Source organism: Aythya marila, assembly GCF_965140915.1.
Source record: "Aythya marila genome assembly, chromosome: 3".
NCBI lineage: Eukaryota > Metazoa > Chordata > Aves > Anseriformes > Anatidae > Aythya > Aythya marila.
In genome coordinates, this window is record NC_139044.1 from 52,879,410 (window position 1) to 52,898,305 (window position 18,896).

Consider the following 18,896-nt stretch of genomic DNA (forward strand, 5'->3'; position numbering starts at 1 on the left):
GATCCAATTCTTGCCGTGATTCTTTGGCAGGTACTTCAGGGCAGGGCTTGGTGAGATACCGAAGAGGTGTTCGCAGGAACCCGCGGGTCCCACGCCCACCTTCCCCGCGTTTCTTTCCCTGCTGCCCACGGATCTTTTTAAGGCAGGGAGAACTCCATGTCGAAATCCTTGGCTGTGGCAGTGACCCCAGCCCCTAGGAATTAGCCCCTGGGGTGCCCGCGCTGGGAGCCGCTGAACCGTCGCAAGCACCCTCGGTACTTGCTTGGGGGGGGGGGGGGGGGGCGGGACACGATTTTTTCCCTGGGAACACACACAGCTTCAACGAAAAAGCAAAGTCTGGCGAACACCCCGCTTAAAATAAATCAATCAATGAATAAATAAATAAATAAATAAATAAGATCATCCGACGGCGCACCCCGGGCACTCATCCCGGCGGGGATGGAGACCTGCCGGTGGCAGAAAAGGACAGTGTGAGCCTAAAAGCTCCGGCTATGGGGTGGGGGGACTCGGCGGTGAGGGAAGGGCCCCGAGGGTGACGGTTCCCCAGCTCCCCGCTCCCGAAGCCGCCGCTGGCCGCCTGCTCTCCTGCCTTGCGAGGCAGAATCACGCTGACGACGGGGCCCTGAACGCCGCAAAACTAACTCATTAATATAAATCAAATAATGGAAGGGGGGGGAGGGGGGGGAATTAGGGGGGAGACAGGGTGCGCGTCTGCTCATGAATTAAATATAAGTCTCTGGCTGTCCTGAACAAAGCGACCGTCCCCTTGGGAAGGGTGACGTCTCCCCAGTAACGTGATTGCTTCTTCGGAAGCAGAAACGTGTAAACGCTATAAAACGCGGCGGCGCGGCGGGCAGCTCAGATCGTGCGGCGGGACGGAGCTCTCCTCTCCTCTCCTCTTCTCCTCCTGCTCGTCCTCCGCCGCCGTCCCCTGCAGCCTCTCAGCCCGACAGCGGGGCAGGGCGCAGGTCGTCGTCCCCAGCAGACCAGCGCAGCGCAGCGCCCCTTGCCCGCTCAGCCAGCCCCACCGACGGACTCGCGGCTCCGTGAGTAACTTTCCCTCCACCGCAGCGGCAACTTCCCAGCGGGTGAGGAGGGTGGCCCCGGCCTCAGTCTCCTTCTGCCCTCCCGGTCCGTTAGGGAAGCAGCGGAGAGCGGCTCTGACCGCCCTGGGTAGCCGGGCGTAGCCTTAAATATATATGGGTAGCCTTAAACATCTATGGTGTGTATATACACGGTGTATATACGCCATATATATTTAAGGTTTCAACCTCCACGTCCCGAGAACCTCTGCCCTCCGCAGCTTTGGGGTCTTCTTCCTCTCCCTTCCCCTCTGGCATCTCCCCCGCCCCGTCGACGCCGCTGCTGGCAGCATCCCTCTCCCCTCGGGGACCCCGCGCAGTGCGGAGCGGTGCGGTGACGGCTGCGCTCTTCCCTCCGCAGGTGGCGGCCATGGAGCACCGCGGCGCCTCCCCACTCCTCCTCGCCCTCGCCCTCCTCAGCGCTCTCTGCTGGCGGGCAAGGGCGCTGCCCCCCCGGGGGGCCGCTTTCCCGGCCGTGCCGCGGTAAGGACCGGGGATGGCTGGGGGCTGCTCTGCTTGCTCGGGGATGGGACCCCGAGAGGTCACCTGGGGCGTGCTCGGAGCTGAGGCTTTGGTATAACATGGCAAAGGAAGCCCGGTCTTGCCTGGTCTTTAAATCCCCCCCGAGGCACGCACGCATCCTCAGAGGCACCGTTGGCAATGCCGCCCCATGAGCCGAATAGCGGTGACCGCTCTACTAGTAAAAGGCTAAAGGATATAGGCTAAAACGTGCTCATGGGAACAGTGGGTGCCCAGCAAAATACTCTGCTTTTCTTGTGGGAAAGCCCCTTCATTTCCACAGGTCTGCTAAGTGGATAGGTGAACTGCTGTCTTTTTTCTTTTCAAAAGCACAGACATCCATAGGAAAAAACAAAAAAAGAAAAAAAAAAAGACATTAAAAAATCCCAAATCATGAATGAGGGGACATGGTCTGCACGGATCAATATGTAGGTTTTGTACCACTACATGTTTTGAATTGCTGAAGTTTTTATTAGTTATCTAACTAAATTAAATCAGGTGTTATAAAGAGTTTCTACATGTGGGTTGGAGGATCATAAAGTGTGAAAACAATGTAGAAAATGCAGTACAGTGATTTATTTCCAAGACTTGAGTTAGTTTGTTTTACACATAAAAACTTTATTAATATTATTATTAATATTATTATTATTATTATTATTATTTATTTATTTATTTATTTTTAAACCAGAGAGATCTTACATGCCTCAAATATGTAAGTCACATTAATAGCTATAATAACTGTAAGCTCATGAGGAAATTAATCTTTTTCAGTTTTCACATGTGCTTTTTTTCGCATCATCACACACAAGGGCTTACCATAGGAATAGTAGACTTGTGGCTGCCACAGAACACAACAGCAGATAGACCAAGCATCTGATGCCAAACTACTGCTAGTCAGTCAGGTTGTCCTCGATAAGAAACAGCAGTCTAAACAAATGGGAAAAAATGTAAATGTAAATCAGTTTATACAGAGCACTTGCAGTGATACATTTGAAAGGGTTGTGAACAGTTTTTAACTTGCAACTAGTAAATTAATTTAAACAGAGGAGAATAAAAAAGTATTAGAGTTACATGACTTCACTTCATATTTGGTTTGAAGTTTGAAGAGGGTGTGTTTGTCTTCCTATAGAGGAAACCTAAGAACTGTTTCATATGCACTTCAGTGTTTAAGTCTTAATTGGAAGGTAAGTACTTTACGGGAACTCTTTTCACTTTGCATGGGCAGAGATAGGCAATTTCATTCCTTGTTCATATAAAATATAGGTGTTATGAAAAGTGTTTGCCACTTGAGCTGGAATTGCCATACATTATGCACTGTTCACTGGAACTAATTGTGTGCAATGAAAACATATTTCTCAAATGCACACATTACAGAGAAAGGAGATCTGTTATGCTAGTTACTTTATCACTGAGCATGGATTAAACCTGAAAGTGATTTTTGAAAGTGATCCAGACTATTTTAAACTGCCTTACAGATTAAAGAAGTAGGTGCATTTTACCACAAAACAGAATGCTAAGTTACAGTGAAACGCTGCATATCCTCAATCAACTGCACTTCACGTGGTTTTCTTCTCCAACAGATTGGGAAACAGAATGCCATTTGATGCAGCCAGTGAACCTGACCGTGCCCATGGGTCTTTAAAGTCTGAATCAGACATTTTGCAGAACACACTACCTGAAAATGAGAAATTCTATTTTGATCTGTCCAGAATTATTGATAGGTGAGTTTCTTTATTGTCATAAATGCAAATGTTGATGCATTGCTTGAATTATGCCAAAAAATCTGTCATATTTTTCAAACAGATATAGGAAAGGAAGAATCAATTATTGAAAAAAGAACACGCACCCTCTGTTGAATATTTGTAGCAGTAGAAATGTATGAAGAAATGTTGATGGCATTGCCTTTCTGGCATGATGAGTTCATACACTTCCCAGAAAGGGTATACATATTGTGAAAATCTGGAAGTTGTTTTATGAAACTAGCTTAATTTAATATGTACAAGAGATAACTTAAGGAAAGCGGTATATTTACAAAATGAACATTATCAAAATGATATAAACCCAGGTTGTATTGTAGAGTTTATTTATTGTCCATTTCAGAAATGCAAGGCATGCTGATGGAATTTTCACCAGTGTCTACAGCCATCTTTTGGCTAAACTTGCTGTGAAGAGATATCTGCATTCGCTTATTAGAAAACGAGTTAGGTGAGGTGACACTTGCATTAGGTAGAGTTTTTTCCTAGCTGGCTTCATTGGCAATTTTTCACCCTTCTGTACCTAAGTTCTCATTTTTGCAATTTAGAGGTAATGAAAGGGCAATTGATATAATAATGGGGGAGTCAAAAATCCTATATGATAACTTAGTGGGTTTTGTTACTGAATGCATACATTGCTATTTATTTCTGATACAGCTGTGAGGGATATAGCATGTAACAACAGGGGGATATTCAATGAAATTAAGAAACAACTGGTTTACATTGACAACAAAAAGGGATGATCTTTTTGCTACTGTAGAAACTATTGCCAGAGCACTTTGGGAGTTCTGCATTGTAGAAGGACTCAAAAAAGAATGAGGCAAATCTGTAGACAAGGGGTCTGGACGCAATTTTAAAGCACGGAGTTCATGAACGAATGGTCTCAGGGTGCTGAGAAGGATCACTCTGTACTTCTCTTTCTTTCAATACCCCTAGGCAGCAGCTATTGGGTACTCTTGGGAACAGAATAATAAGATACTTTGGTCTGACCCAATATGACAGTTCCTATTAGTAACTACTTACTGCTTAAAAGCAGAGTGAAAATTAGGTCCTCCATTTTGACCTATTTATGTCAATGCTGCCTTTGTTCCAGAACTTATAGGGCCAGTTTCTCTTATGCTATAACATAGATCACTGATATCAGAACACCCTGAGGTGTCCCAAAACCACACATGAAAAATATACCTTCAAGTTTGGATTTCACAAATTGTGTTTTGTCTTCTGATACTTCCTTAAAACAGACATTTGCAACTATATATGTAATGTTACGCTCTCCCTTTCCTCAGAGGCAGGTTCAGTCCTCACTGAGTTAAACGTGAACAGAGACCTGTCCTTTTAAGAGGTTACTTCACGTTGGTATTGGACTGAAATGTATTTAAGCAAATGAAAGGGAACAGAATAATTTTTTTTTTTAATTATTATTATTATTATTTATTTTAAAAAAAGAGTGGTGGGGGCTATGAGAACACATAGGACAAAACTGTAAAATTCTTGCACAGCCACTTGATCCTGCAGACTTCCTGTGACAGGAGCTCTGGAAGTCATTGAGAATTGAGAAATCAGTCCTTGATATTATGATACAAATAAAGCAATGACTTTTCAAGAGCAGAAAGATCCAAAGTCGTAGCTGTAAATGAAAGCTGAAATGAAAATTAGATTTTATTTAGCTCGACATTGTAAAGTTTATTTTATTTATTTAATAATATCTTCTTTTAAACTGTTATTGTCTATTAATTTTTCCTTCACGATTGTTGTATGTTGCCAGTTCCCAGGACAGTCCTGTCAAACGCCACTCTGATGCTGTTTTCACTGACAACTACAGCCGCTTTCGGAAGCAAATGGCTGTGAAGAAATACTTAAACTCAGTTTTAACCGGAAAAAGAAGGTACTACAATAAAGAAAATTTATTTTTTTCCATAACAGTGTAGGACTAAACATAAAAGATTTATGGCCACTTATATATACATATGGAAAAAAGACAAATGACAATGAACAGTAATGACTTTTTAACATAGTTTATAACATGACTTTCAAATACAGACAGCATTTTCTTCCATTCTGAAACAGAAGCTACAATCAGATTAGAGTAAAAGAATGAAGAGGAGATAGCATCTAGTAATCTTAAAAAGCTTCTGACATATTCTTAAATTGATTTTATGTGTAAAAAACAAAAACAAAAACAAAAACAAACTTTTAAGGAAGAAATCAGAGCTATGACACATGAACAACTTTTTTTTTTTTTTTTTTTTTTTTTTTTAAGGAAGAAACACTATTTGATGAAAATCTATCTTTAAGTAAATATAAAAAATTTAGAAGACCCCAAAAGATCATATGTCCTTAGGTGATAAATGCCAGTATGTTTTTTAGGGCTTATTCTCTTGTATATTCACTCAGACAAACTCTTCTAAATATCTTGTCTTTTCACCTGATTCAAATGTGCTATTTCATGTTATTCATAACATTTCTGTATAAGTTTAACAAAATGTACAATAGATAAAGTTAGTACAAGGCTTTGCTTCTTTTTTGCTTTTTCTTCTGAAGGTAATAAAACTTGTTTTTGATCCACAACAGCCAGGAAGAGCTAAACCCCTCTAAACTTCGTGATGAAGCAGAAATTCTTGAACCTTCCTTTTCAGAAAACTATGATGATGTTTCTGTAGATGAGCTGCTGAGCCACCTCCCCCTGGTACGTCCAGATTTTCTTTCCTTATGCTATTAGCTAACTTTACCCATGAAGTGAGATCAGTCATACATGAAATGTGGCACATCCGAAAAGCAGAAAAATCCATGTTCCATAAAATGCTACTTCTTTCTATAGGGATTGTGTGTGAATATAATAATCATTTTACTAAGAATAATTAAAATATCCCATGATTGCTGTTATTGAAAGTTCCTGGTTAAATGGCACTGTTAATAATGTGCCTAACTCACTTGGGTGTTTCAACCTTTATGCACTGTGGCATAAAATCAGAATTGACTCATTTTTAATTACAAAGATTATTATTTCTTCAGAGAACATATTCAGTGATACATCTTTTAATTAAAAAAAAAAAAAAAAAAAAAACTACCCATTTTGTTTAACATCATCTACCTCATTAAAAGTTGCCTCTAGAACTAAGAGAATCAGCAATGTGAACCCTAAGTGTTAAGAAAGTTCTTGGCTCCCATCTGAAATGTGCTGTAGATGGATCATCAGGCAGGCAAATATTGCAGTTATTGTTTTCCTTTTAGCTGTTATTATTTTTCAAAGCTCATTCACAAACATTTATTTCATTTACTTATGCGTAAATCCTTTTACATCACAGCACTTGCAGGGACATAAAATTGAAAGGGTAATGTAAAAACTTATCAGGCTTGTTATTCCTAAAAGTGTGTTAAGAAATTGTTAATAGTTTTGCTGTTGTTGTTTTTGGGTGTTATTTTTTACCATTCAGCTGTGTCATAGCTACAGGTAAGGTGAAAAGTATAATTCTGAAGATAATATTTTCAAGGAAATAAAAACCAATTTTCTCCAAACTGTTATTTACTTCAGAGAATGAAAGAAAATTTTCTTTTATTTTCCGTAAATTTGGCTATTCCTCTAAAGGTCCCAAATATTAGAAAGGACAATAACGGCTTATGCTTGAAGGAACAGAATTATTTCTATTTGATGGGATTCAGAAAATATTATTTCTGGATAATGTTATTCAAAAAATATCTGCTTCTGGATTATGCAGTGGTTTGATTCACTTAGAAATATTTTTGGTCCTTTTTTATTGACTGTACTGCTGATTCAGATCTCCCTATATATAAAAAGTTTACTTAATATTGTCTGTTATTGGTCATTTTATCATGGTGCCCAGTTCTTGACAGAGTGTGTATCAAGCAGCCTGAATTCTATCTGTCTGAAGGATGCAGATATTTTCAAAGTGAGCTGTTCAGCACTGTAGGACAATGTGCAGTAACAATTTTACAATAAAACTTCAAACTTTATTCTTGGTTCTACAACCTTGTCTGCCAGTTGTAATGACCATCAAGCTCCTGTGAAGAGTACCTTCTCAGTCCTAAACACAGTAGCTGTTTTTTACCATTGTTAATTTTTGTCTCCTGTCTGCTTTTATATACCTCATGATGCAATTGCTTACCAAAATGATTTCTCAAGCATATTTTTCCTTTGCATTTCAGGACCTCTGAAAGACACCTGGTAAAGTCTACAACAAGAACACGTTACTTTTGAGTTCTACATAGTATTTCAAAGAGATGACTTTAGTCATCAAGCCAGAACAAATATGTTGTGAAGTGAAAGTTGTGATATATTTGTTTCTTATGTAATAAAAGTTGATATTTACATTGTAAATACTATTCTAGAGTTCTCTACTGAAAGCTGTACATATGGATGCCAGTTAAACTCATGAAAAGTCTGTGAGTCCATATGCTGTAAATCCTTTACTTCAATAAATTCATTTGAAAAAGAGCGCACAGATGAAAAGAGCCCATCATTACTACTTAATTGGCTTATTTTAGGTGTGGTACAAAGTCAGATAAGACTTTATGATAAGATGGATACCTGTGCAGACAGCTTCATAAACAAGTGTGAAAATGTGAGAAAAAGAATGTGTGGTCTAAAACTGCATTATAAAAAATTCTGAATTTTATTACTGAACAAAAAAGTATGTTTTTTAACAGCAGCTTGTCAATCAGATAAAATGAAAAAAATATTACAAATTATTTGACCTTTGACAGCATCTTTCCTTTTTACTCACGTTTTTAATAGTTCACAACATACAATTTATATTAGGACCAGAAATGTATCCCATGTTTTTAGTGATGTTTAGAATGCAATACTTTGGAACTGCCAAAGCATACAAAGAAAAAAGCTGTCCCTTTTCTTGTTTGATGTCTAAAGTCACTGGTTATTCTACATTTGGTTGTATGTAGTTTTGATGATGAAATTATTCCGTATATATAAAAAAAATCTGAAGAAACTTTACTATTTTTTCAGAATGAATGTAACTTACAAAATATGCAGACAATAAATCATTTTATTATCATGGCAAACTTATTGGTTTGAATTAGTGCTATAGTTATCTGAAAGGGTAGAAGTCCCAGTTAGTTCTGTCTCTACTATATTAGTAGAGGAAGATATTTATACACTGAGGTATGCTATAAATATTGTTTTGTTAAATTAAAAACACTAAGCAAGTAAACTACATAGAACCATATCTTAGTAAGAAACTGGAAATTTGAGGCTGATTCACAGTTGATATGAATCAGAATTCAGTTGTATTTTGTAAAGATTCTAGATTTAAGTAGTTGGATCATTTCCTAAAGAATTATATACTTCCTGCAGTATGTAAAGCTGCATACACAAGTTATGAAATGCATATTCATTTATGATACTAGAGTTCCTATGAACACCATCTCATATCCTAAAACGAGAAAAAAATTGAAGTAAAAAAAAAAATCAGACCTACCTACAAAGTTCATTGTGGACTTTCAAGTATATTTATATATCACCCATGTGGAACACAGTGGTCAAAATGATTTACAAGTTTCACTTAGAAGTTTACTGTTCTTATTTAAAAGGAAGCTTCATACATGATAAAATTTTAAATTTATGGGGACTAGTTCTCATAAATTTGCAGCCTTCTGGTTTACATATTTTTATTTTTTTTTTTAATATTGGCATAAATATATCAAGAGAAAACAAGTTTGCACATATCAGATATTATTATTGCTGTTTCCACCTACTGTGGGCTGAACTAATTTTAGTTTAAACCAGTGAATGGTTCTCAAAAGTTAGACATACAATTTTAAAGCCTTGTCTTGAAAACTGGTCTTCTACTGGTTGTCTACTTTCACTTCCTATCTCATTATGAAAATTTGAGTGGAAAATTGCCTTTGAAGATACTTGAATCACACTAATAGATGGATGGTGTAGTAGTATTTAACTGAGAATTTTCTTTGGTGTAGTTTGAACTTTATTAGGATTTCTGTGTTAACATGTATTTTAAAATCTTAATGACAAAAAAAAAAAAAGATTGAAAGAAAAACTATACATTGTCTTCATACACAGAGCTTTTTGTTTAAATACATGTAATATTAAGATCTCCTCCAATACTTTAAATGGACTTGATGGACTTGAGGGATTAATGAAAATTTCTTCTACAACTGAAAATCTAAGACAAAATTTCTGTTTAAAAATATGAAAATGGGTAGCTTGGGTCCTAAGTATAAATATGACTTCATGCATATGGTATTTCTTTTGGGAAAAGGTGTGTGTATGCAGGAACACTTTACTTGCTTGCCCTTACTTCCCACTGGAGGTTTTTCATTAGGTTTGTGACTGACAGAGAAGGCTGACATTTCCTTGGATACATCAAACAGGATGGGCGGCCTCCTGCCTCTCCTGCTGGCTTAGGCAACTGCAATATTTTCAGCTTTTCTCCATTCTGCATTGGAACAGTCACATCACTTGCCAGATTGACAAGCTGGTTTAGGATTAGAAGTAGAAAAATAGATACTGCTTGTTTACATCAGCCTTTAAAAAAGCTTGAAAAATAATTTGATGTGTCTTCTACTTCTGAAGTAAACAAAGAGGGATTTTTTTCTTCCGTTTTATACACAGGTATATGCAGGCTACTTATTAGGAAAAAACTTTCCCTCAAATCATAAGTATTTTCATTAACAATTGTTCAAAATATTAAATACATATCTATAAGTAAAAATATGAAATAAATACAAATATCATTATTCAAAAATTAAGCCGAAAGTTGCATTATTCTAGCATGGGGAAAAAAAAAAAAAAAAAAAAAAAAAAGTTTATCTTATCAAAATTTTATGGTGAGAATATAATATGGTGAGAATAATGTCCTCCATGGTTTGGGTAAAAAAATGGGGAATGTTTCAACAATGAAGGAAAAAAAAAAAAAAAAAACAATAGAAAAGATCTTGTCCTCTCCCACTGAGTGTATTATTTGGTCATAGATGCAGTTTTGTACAGGATAGTATGAAGATATTTGTGCATGAGTTTGGTGCTTAAGATACATTTTCAGAACTGATCTAGACATTTAAAAACCTTATTTCACATTTGCTTTCAGTGAGGTGACAGCTTCTAGGAAACTAAGTTGCTTCCAAACACAGGATATATCTTTTTTATTATTTTTTTTTTAATGTTGATCCTACTGTTTTATAGCTGTCAAGTTAGAAATTTGTTCCTGTACAGCCTCTTTTTGGCATGGGTGCAAAGCAGAATTGAAGCTAGAAATGGTCATTTTCTCCTGTTATTAGATTACTGGATCAGTGAAAACTTATCTATTTAGGAAATGTAAACAACAGTGGTTTTTTTTTTGTTTGTTTGTTTGTTTTTTTGCCAATGGCATACAAAATAGACAGGCTAGTCTGTGGGTAGGACAAAGACAAAATTTTTTCTGGTTGTGCTTGTTAAATTACCTGTTAGTGTTGGTGTCTTACCTGTTAGTGTTGGTGTCTTACCAAACATGCGTCAGGCACATCAACTTTTCATAGAGGAGAAATCAGCTGCATGGAGTCTGGATGGTTCCTAGCTGTTTGCTTATTTCATATACTACTGAGTTGTTTTTTACTTGAAGTGTTCACAAGTATGTTTAACAGATGCCTTATTGCCATTTGCTGGTATTCTAACACAGCTCTTTATTATTGTCTTTCAGCCGCCCCCCCCCGCTTCCCTTAATCACAGTCAGAACATCTGCACACAGCTTTAAGTAAGCAATTCTGCCTCTTATTAGGGAGTATAGAAAGAAAACTGCTATATTTTAGGAAGATTCTTCATGACAAAGCTGGGGGTATACCATTTATGCAAAAGAACGAATCTTGTTTAAAAGGTTTGAAAAATTCTAGATTTGGTGCTGGTGATTCCAATCTTGGCTGGTGATTTCTTTGAGAGCAGTACCTCAGAGTCTGCTTACAAAGCTTAAGGGCAAAGTATACAGGTTCCAGAAGGTAGGTACTTTCTTCTTGATAAATGAGTCATGTAAAAATGAGAAAAAAGACATAGTAGGTATTGAAATATCACAGACAATATAGAAGCTGTCTCTTCAAAAAAGTAAATATTAAACCAAGTTCATATATGGCTTTTTGTTTCATGTAGATATAAGATTCTTGCTTTAAGAATAAAGAGAGTCAGCTTTTGCTGTCAGAGGACCTAGATCACCCAAGTCCATTCATTAACCTAAACTACACCAGGAACACAGTTTAGTTGTTTGTCTCATCCTTCTGCTATTTCTGATTCTAGTGTCTGTACTTGTTGGGAACTTCATTCCAATCAATGCCTGGATGTTTGACAAACCATTTATTACTATCCTAACATCCTCATCGTAAGAGTACCATTACTCTTCTCAGAGAGTTTTATTCCTTGATGAATTTATAGACTGCATTCACCTACCAGCCTTTGCTTTGTTAGGCTAAAGAAACACAGTCCACCTAGTCTCATCTTGCAAGTGGCTCTGTATTTCCCAGAGTCCCATGGCTGGAGTTCAACACTCCTAAAATACAATTTTACAGATGCAGCTTCACTTTTAAAGTTATCTTTAAAGTGACTTTGAATGTCACTTTTCTATTGATGTGACCAGCAATTTTGAGGGCCTCTCCTGAGGGCTGCAGAAGAGTTGATTTTTCAGACTGAGGAATTTTTGTTGCTTCTCAAACACTTCCAGGTTTCCAAATGCAATCACCAATGGTGTGAAATATGACAGCTTTTCTGGGACAGGCAGAAGGAGAAACACTCAATCCAATCTAAAATGCTTGTAAAGTAAAACTGGATTCTTAAACAGACAGATTCCCAAGATGTTAGATGGTTCCACCTAGATCTCTGAATGCATCTTTTTATGTGGAAATGGCCTACATTTTGATTTCACTTTTTTTTTTTTTTTTTTTTTTTTTTTTTTTAAATCCTGCAGCCTCAGGAGGCAAAGAATGCAACCCTTATGCTGCCATTTCATCATCCGCAGTAGGGGCAGCTGCCCAAGGGCAGGAGCACCCATTGCCCTTTGCTGGCTTTTGCCAACCTAAGGAAGGAGAAACAGGGAGATGTCAATTCACAGCAAAACCCTGTGAGGTTATCAAGGAGACTAATACAGAGAGAGCACTATGTCCTTTGACTTGTTCTGTGAGTAATGAGTGGTATAGGTGACACACTGGCCTCTCACCAGTGTTAATGCTTCAAAAGGAAGGAGAGCCATGAAAGCACTCACTTGTGTGTTTATGTCATGTGTATAAAAATATTATGCTAAAGTTCAGTGCTAGTGATGACGAGGGGCTGAGGGTCTCCTTTTATCCATAGCTAAAGGGATTACTACAGGGATTACCTTATGTATTATTAGTCTGCTGCTGTGCAGGAATAAAGAAATCCATCTGGGTGGACTACTTGGGCCATCGCTCTTTGATTTATGATTCATTCTTCGTTCAGTACAGGTGAGAATACAAATGCTTAATGTGCCCTTCTTTCATAGAGAAGTGGTTTGACTCTGTAAAGATCAAATTTAATGGGCATTGAAGGTTCTCAAACTTTCAGGCTCTATTTGAATGTATTTTCCCAAAGAATGGCTAATTCAAAATTTCATTTCCCCAGTCTTAGCACAGTTGAATAGCTTTTGCACGTTTGTGACATTCTGAAGTGGAATGGAATAATATGGAGTTAATTAGGTTGCTTTTCAATGACGGAACAAACAGAACTTCACCTGGTAAAAACAGAATGACATTTCAGTAGGACTTTTGCTTGGCTATTTGTTTAAAATATGTTTGCAGGATATGATTAATAAATAAGTACATGGGCAATAGACAAGATACCTTTGTAATAAGGAGTAATCCACATAAATGTGCTCTTTTACATTTCTAATTACATTGTTGCTTAACAGTTCTCTAAAGGAAATCTATCAGAATTTTGTTTTCAAAAACATGGTGTTTTATACTAATATTATGTTTGGTGAATGATATGCTTTAATGTAAAAACAGCATGCTACATAATTACAATGCATACAGATTATCAAATTATTTTCTATTAATAAGTAAAAAAGCATTGAAGGAGAAGGTCTTCTGCCCTAGCTTTACTCTCCATTGCTGCAATGGTCAGCCACAGTGGAAAAGATTTCAAGGACCTCTACACTGGCTTCAAAGCAGATTTAGTCTGCAGTAATCTAGGTTGTTGGATTGCAATTTTTAAGAGCTCCTTTTTTAGAGGATTTTAACTCAATTTTTAGAGGAGCTTCATGAGGTTTTGGAACTACAGTCTTCCAAATTCAGCCCATGTGAAGCCCGTATCGAAGCTTCAAAGCTTATAAAGATATATAAAGATACAAAGATATATATGTATATATACTTAGCTTGCTCTGCACTGGTTGAGAACTTCTTTACATTCAGGAATCTCCCTCAGTGCCTATTATTATTTTAGGCTTCTTTGTATTAATGGACTTTGAAAGGAATTTAAAAGAGTATCTCATTGCAATTTATCTGAATAAAATCACACTATAGTAGCTGGAAGAAAATATGTGAGGAATATTATTCATTGTGGGAGAATCTGCTGTTGAAGAAAAAGAGTAATCCAAGTCCTTAAAAAAAAAAAAATTAATTAATTTAAGAATTTTTTATTATTGCTTTTTAAATTATATCTTCTATTGTGGATTTTTACAACTGTATTGATTAAAGAATTTCATTTTTAAGTAAATTATATGAATATTAAGTTACAAGGATAGCTTGTCTAGATGTCATTTACCCTTAGCTGTCTGCAGCTTTGATAAAAACTTGAACTGGAACAAACTGAATGATTTTTCACAAGAAAACAACATAAAAAGAAATAAAGGTAAACAGGAAAATAGCTTATGCTTGATTTATACTTGCTAGTGGCATAACATTTTAAAATAAATTGTTTAAACACATACACATTTACTTAGATTTCTTAAAGCTGGTTGCTCTGAAACCCAGAAAAAATATTTTACTATTTTTATTTTATTTTATTTTATTTTATTTTATTTTATTTTATTTTATTTTATTTTATTTTATTTTATTTTATTTTATTTTATTTTATTTTTTTCCTTTGCTTGTATTGACTGCGAGCAAACAAGAACTACAAAACAGCTTTATTTGCTTAGGAGATGATTTATTTAATTACTAAGTCACCCATCTCCAGTCTAAACAATATTTGGTGAATGTGTTGCAAACAAAGTACTTTCCATATACATCATTTTCTTTCTACTTTAATGAAGGACCATGCATTTCCATGACCTCTGAATTATTGTAGCAGGCACGTTTAAAAACTGCATTCACAGACTGTCAAGGGCATGTGATACTTCTCTGATGATTCTAAGTTCATTGTTTTCAATAGCTTATTAAAATGTAGGTAGCTGACAACACAGGGTATACGCAGTGTTTCCTTCTTCCCATCTTCTGCATTAAGCACATATTCAAGAATAAGGAAGCAGGAGGAAGAAGGGAAACTTCTACATTCCCCCCTCTACATTCCCCTGTAGCATAAAAAGCTAGAAACAAAATTAACTGAGATTATTCTCAGAGAGAAGCTTTGAGTCAGCAACCTGTTATTATAACTTTTTTTTTTTTTTTTTTTTTTTTTTTTTTTCACCCCAATCATTCCTTTATCTGCTGGGAAAGAAAATTCCACTTTTATCTTTCTAATTTGACTTATTTCTTTCTACTATATGGCCAAATTTGACTGTGATGCCAACAGGCACACTCTGTTTTTCTTTTTCTTTTCATTTTTATCATGCATAGCCCATAGCTGTTGCAGCTATTTTTACCTTTGACATACGTCAAGGCAAGACACAATCTGAGAACTTGTAATGAACACCATAGAGAATTTTGGAGTTATTAATTTTGTTATGGACACAGAAAATAAACAAATGTGACCCCTTCTTCAGTCATACAATCTGCGTAGCCACATCTTGGTTGGAAGGCACTGTAATTGTAGGTACATATAAGTATCGTGGACATGATGATTTCTTACATTTTCTGATAGTACCATTTTTAACATTACTTGATAAATCAGGTACCATTGGGAAATTGTGCTTTATTGCATGTTTATTATTAACTCATTCAATGTATATAACAACACACATTTGCATACTTCCCCCCACACTTGCATACATAACTGTTTTTCTAATTCTTGGCAAATCTTGGGCATTCCAGTGGAAATGACATTTAGATAAGAACCCTGCAGCATAATATATAAACACCATTAATGTAAGCTTTATTTTCTGCTTCCTTCAGGGTTAGTACATCGCTGAAATTCACCTCTCAATACTCTTTAGAAAATTTCTTATAAAGAAATGCAATTCTTTTTTTTTTTTTTTTTATATATATATATATATATTTTTTTTTTCTATTTTCCTTTTCCACAGGAAAGAAAGTAACAGTCAAAGCCTGTGTTCTCTGTAGACTTCACAAGTCCCACATTCCTGCAAGGTTGTGGTTGTAGGTACACAAAGAATATATGACTGGCTCTTTAGACCTAGAAAAAATTAAAATATATCATGATCACCCATTATATTGTTCTTGTTAGGCCAAAAAAATCTCACAGTTAGGAAATGGGAATAGATACAAAGATAGAATATAAGACTGTTTTTACAGGTAGGCCAAAGAAAGGCTTATATGGGGAGAAAAAATAAACCGAATCCTATTCAAAACAACAACAACAAAAAATCTGTGGAACAGAATATAAATGTGCTGTTTTAATATGCTGAAAGTAGGGTGCTGTGCATGAAACATTTGGTAAACTGTATTGAAACAGTATATTAAAAAAAGCAGGTACCGGTTTTAGACACATTCTGCTTTTAATTTTATTCTTATTTGTCACAACTCCATTGCAATCACACTATATATGAATAATATACTCCAAGTAAAATGTTTAAACTTGAGGCTTATATTGTAATATGACACGGTATAAAGAAAAACTACATCTAGGTAGTACCTAATCAGAACAGACAGGGTGGTAATTGAAGTCCAGTTGACAGAGCTCTCAGAGAATTTCAAAACATTTAATAGGAAAGAGAAGAATTATCAGGTGAGTCAGTCATCTCAAATTATTTCTCATTTACATTATTTTAGGATTTAGGGCATGTTAATTAATTTAGAATGAAAATTTCTGCCTCAAAGCTAGTTGTTACATACAGCCTCTGGCTGTACTGAAGTTCACAGTAAGTTTCTACCATAAGATGAGAAATTATTCTGTATCGAAAGTAGCCTCTTGACCTAGAGAAAGATCTCAACCACGTGTTTCTGGGATGGTTCACATGCATAATTCAGAGGTGATTAGTTGTATCAGTTTCCATTCTCCCCAAGGAATAGGAAAGAAATAGTGAAATTAAGAGAGGAAATGTAATTAATGAGCAATGAAAGCTGTTAAAAAGGTAGTTCTGATTACAGCAAGCACCTGAGAAATCTATTAAGATCACAATTAACTTGCTTTTTCATCTAATCTGGAAGAGTTGGACTTCTCATAATGGAACTCCTGGACAAGACATGGTTTTACAGATGGTTTTATTATATTAAATGTCAAGTTATGTCTTCAAACTCAAAAAAAAAAAAAAAAAAGAAAAAAAAAAAATACCCCCCCCCCAAAAAAAAAGCCAAAAAAGACAAATGCCCTTTCCTCAGGTGTTTCTCTCAAATTCAATTCCTACTGAGTCTTTTCAGAGGCTTCCAATATCTGCTAGTATTAAAATGCCACTCAGCCATGTATACAGATGCCTGCTCGCCTCCTTGGCAGTGGTTTTCTTAGCAAGCAGGCTGAAGATAAATATCACCACAGCATTCCCTTAGGAAAATTGCATTAACACGCATTACAAGGGTTTAATGGAGGCTGTCTTGGATCACAAGGTCTGCTTGCCTCCTTTGAGATCGTAAAGTACAAAAGTTTTATTCTTTCCAGGTACAGAAGAATATTACTACAAGTCATTTTGTATGCTTAATATTATCTACTCCATGATAATTTGCAGAAACACCTGACTTTACTTGCTAAATTCACCTACTACAATTACACTGTAAGATGGATTTTGTTAGAGTTTATCTGGAATGTGGAAAATGAAAGAAAAAATGGAGCAGCTTATGACAGATTGAGACTTTGAATTTTACAATCTGCTCTATATTCCTTACATTTAAGATTGTCTTCAGAAAAAGAAAAAAAAAAAAAAAAAGTGATGGGTTGCCTTTCATTTTCTGAAGCATCTATTTAAGCCTTTATTTCCATCTGAGAGATCCTCATCAATTTCAAATTGTTGGTCAGTGTTTTTTACATAGTAGAAAGACAGACAGCGGAACACTTATTGGCTCTATAACAACAGTATCTAGTTTTGCTTCACTGAGCCTAGAAAGGAGGGGAACTAACAAAACAAATAAGTATCTATTTTCTCTTACAACATACTACATATAATTTGAATGAACTTTAGTATATTCTCCATTAAAATCTTTCCTTAATATGTTAAAATATATGATGACTTTAAAATGCACTGATGATATTTTCCTTTGATAATCAAATGCATCAACCAGTCTTTCTAATTATAGCCATTTATTTACTTTTCAGCGGTATTTTGTGTGTTGTGAAAAGTATTCTTACCTGCACAAGGATAGTAGATTAGGGAATACAGAAAATGTTTCAACAAACCAAACAACAACAACAAACAAACAAAACATACAGACAAACAAAAACTTCCCCAGACTTTCCATTTGACATTTGCCTTAGTGGTGGAAAGGAAAGAAACATGTATCATAGATTTTTGGCTAATGCTACTACATGCATTACTACATGGCAATGCTACTACAAAATGCTACTATAACTACAGCTGTTATAAAACACTGTGGAAACAATGTCTTGAAAATAATCAGATCTCTGTGGCCAGAATCCAAGGATTTTGTATTCTCTCAAAATGTACTTATATGATCCCAAAAGTTTCTTAGCTATTTGTTTTCATACTTTTAAAAAACCTTGAGTCTGAATGCTTTTCCATTTATATTGTAACAGTTGTTCTATTAAAAGATATTGCTTTTCCTTACAAACCTGGCTTCTTTTATTTCCTCTGTCTGTTTTGGTTGTTCTGCTACCAAGATTTTACAGATGAGTTAACCAGTTTAGTCTAAGAAGTGAATATTAAAAATTAAATATTTTTAAGGTGCCCTTGGGCCAAATTTGAGATATATACATGTATTTGGTACTTCTGTAAAGTAGGGCCAGGAGCTTAAAGAAATAAATATAAATTTTTATAATCACTGAGATGGACAGCTATGGAAAATCTGCAGATAAATATTTCCCTTTCAGGTACCATGTGGCCACAGTTCAACATGTACTTGGTAAGTGAACGAATGGTAGCTTCATTTGGTCTTGTTCCTAGAAGGAGTATGACAGTTTTGAATACTGTTCTACTATCTGCATACATTTTTGGCTCAGCAGCTGCTACAAATGTCAGGTTGTTGATGCACAATGTTAATTGGTAAGTACTGGTGAAGAATACAGAGAAAAAAAAAAGCTTGCATGAGCTGCCTAATAAAGCTTCATTTGCTTCTTGAAGTGAGGGGGATTAAA

General features: G+C 36.0%; 1 protein-coding gene across 2 annotated transcripts; it reads left to right on the forward strand.

The window, feature by feature from the left end:
- Nucleotides 1-783: 783 nt before the first annotated feature.
- On the forward strand, nt 784-8,576 carry VIP (vasoactive intestinal peptide). Of its 2 annotated transcripts, XM_082757658.1 has the most exons (7): nt 784-1,046; nt 1,444-1,565; nt 3,182-3,322; nt 3,702-3,806; nt 5,121-5,240; nt 5,927-6,041; nt 7,520-8,576. In XM_082757658.1, exons 2-7 carry the CDS (start codon nt 1,453-1,455, stop codon nt 7,526-7,528), a joined length of 603 nt encoding a protein of 200 aa, XP_082613784.1. In that variant the 5' UTR covers nt 784-1,046; nt 1,444-1,452; the 3' UTR covers nt 7,529-8,576. The 2 variants fall into 2 exon arrangements, with proteins under 2 accessions (XP_082613784.1, XP_082613783.1); XM_082757657.1 differs by lacking the exon at nt 3,702-3,806.
- The last annotated feature ends 10,320 nt before the right edge of the window (nt 8,577-18,896 follow it).

Excerpts from the sequence above, each read along its gene's own strand:
- VIP (XM_082757658.1), top strand. The coding sequence starts at position 1,453 with ATGGAGCACCGCGGCGCCTCCCCACTCCTCCTCGCCCTCGCCCTCCTC. Across the intron at positions 3,807-5,120 it reads CTTATTAGAAAACGAGTTAG|TTCCCAGGACAGTCCTGTCA; the intron begins GTGAGGTGACAC and ends GTATGTTGCCAG. Across the intron at positions 5,241-5,926 it reads GTTTTAACCGGAAAAAGAAG|CCAGGAAGAGCTAAACCCCT; the intron begins GTACTACAATAA and ends GATCCACAACAG.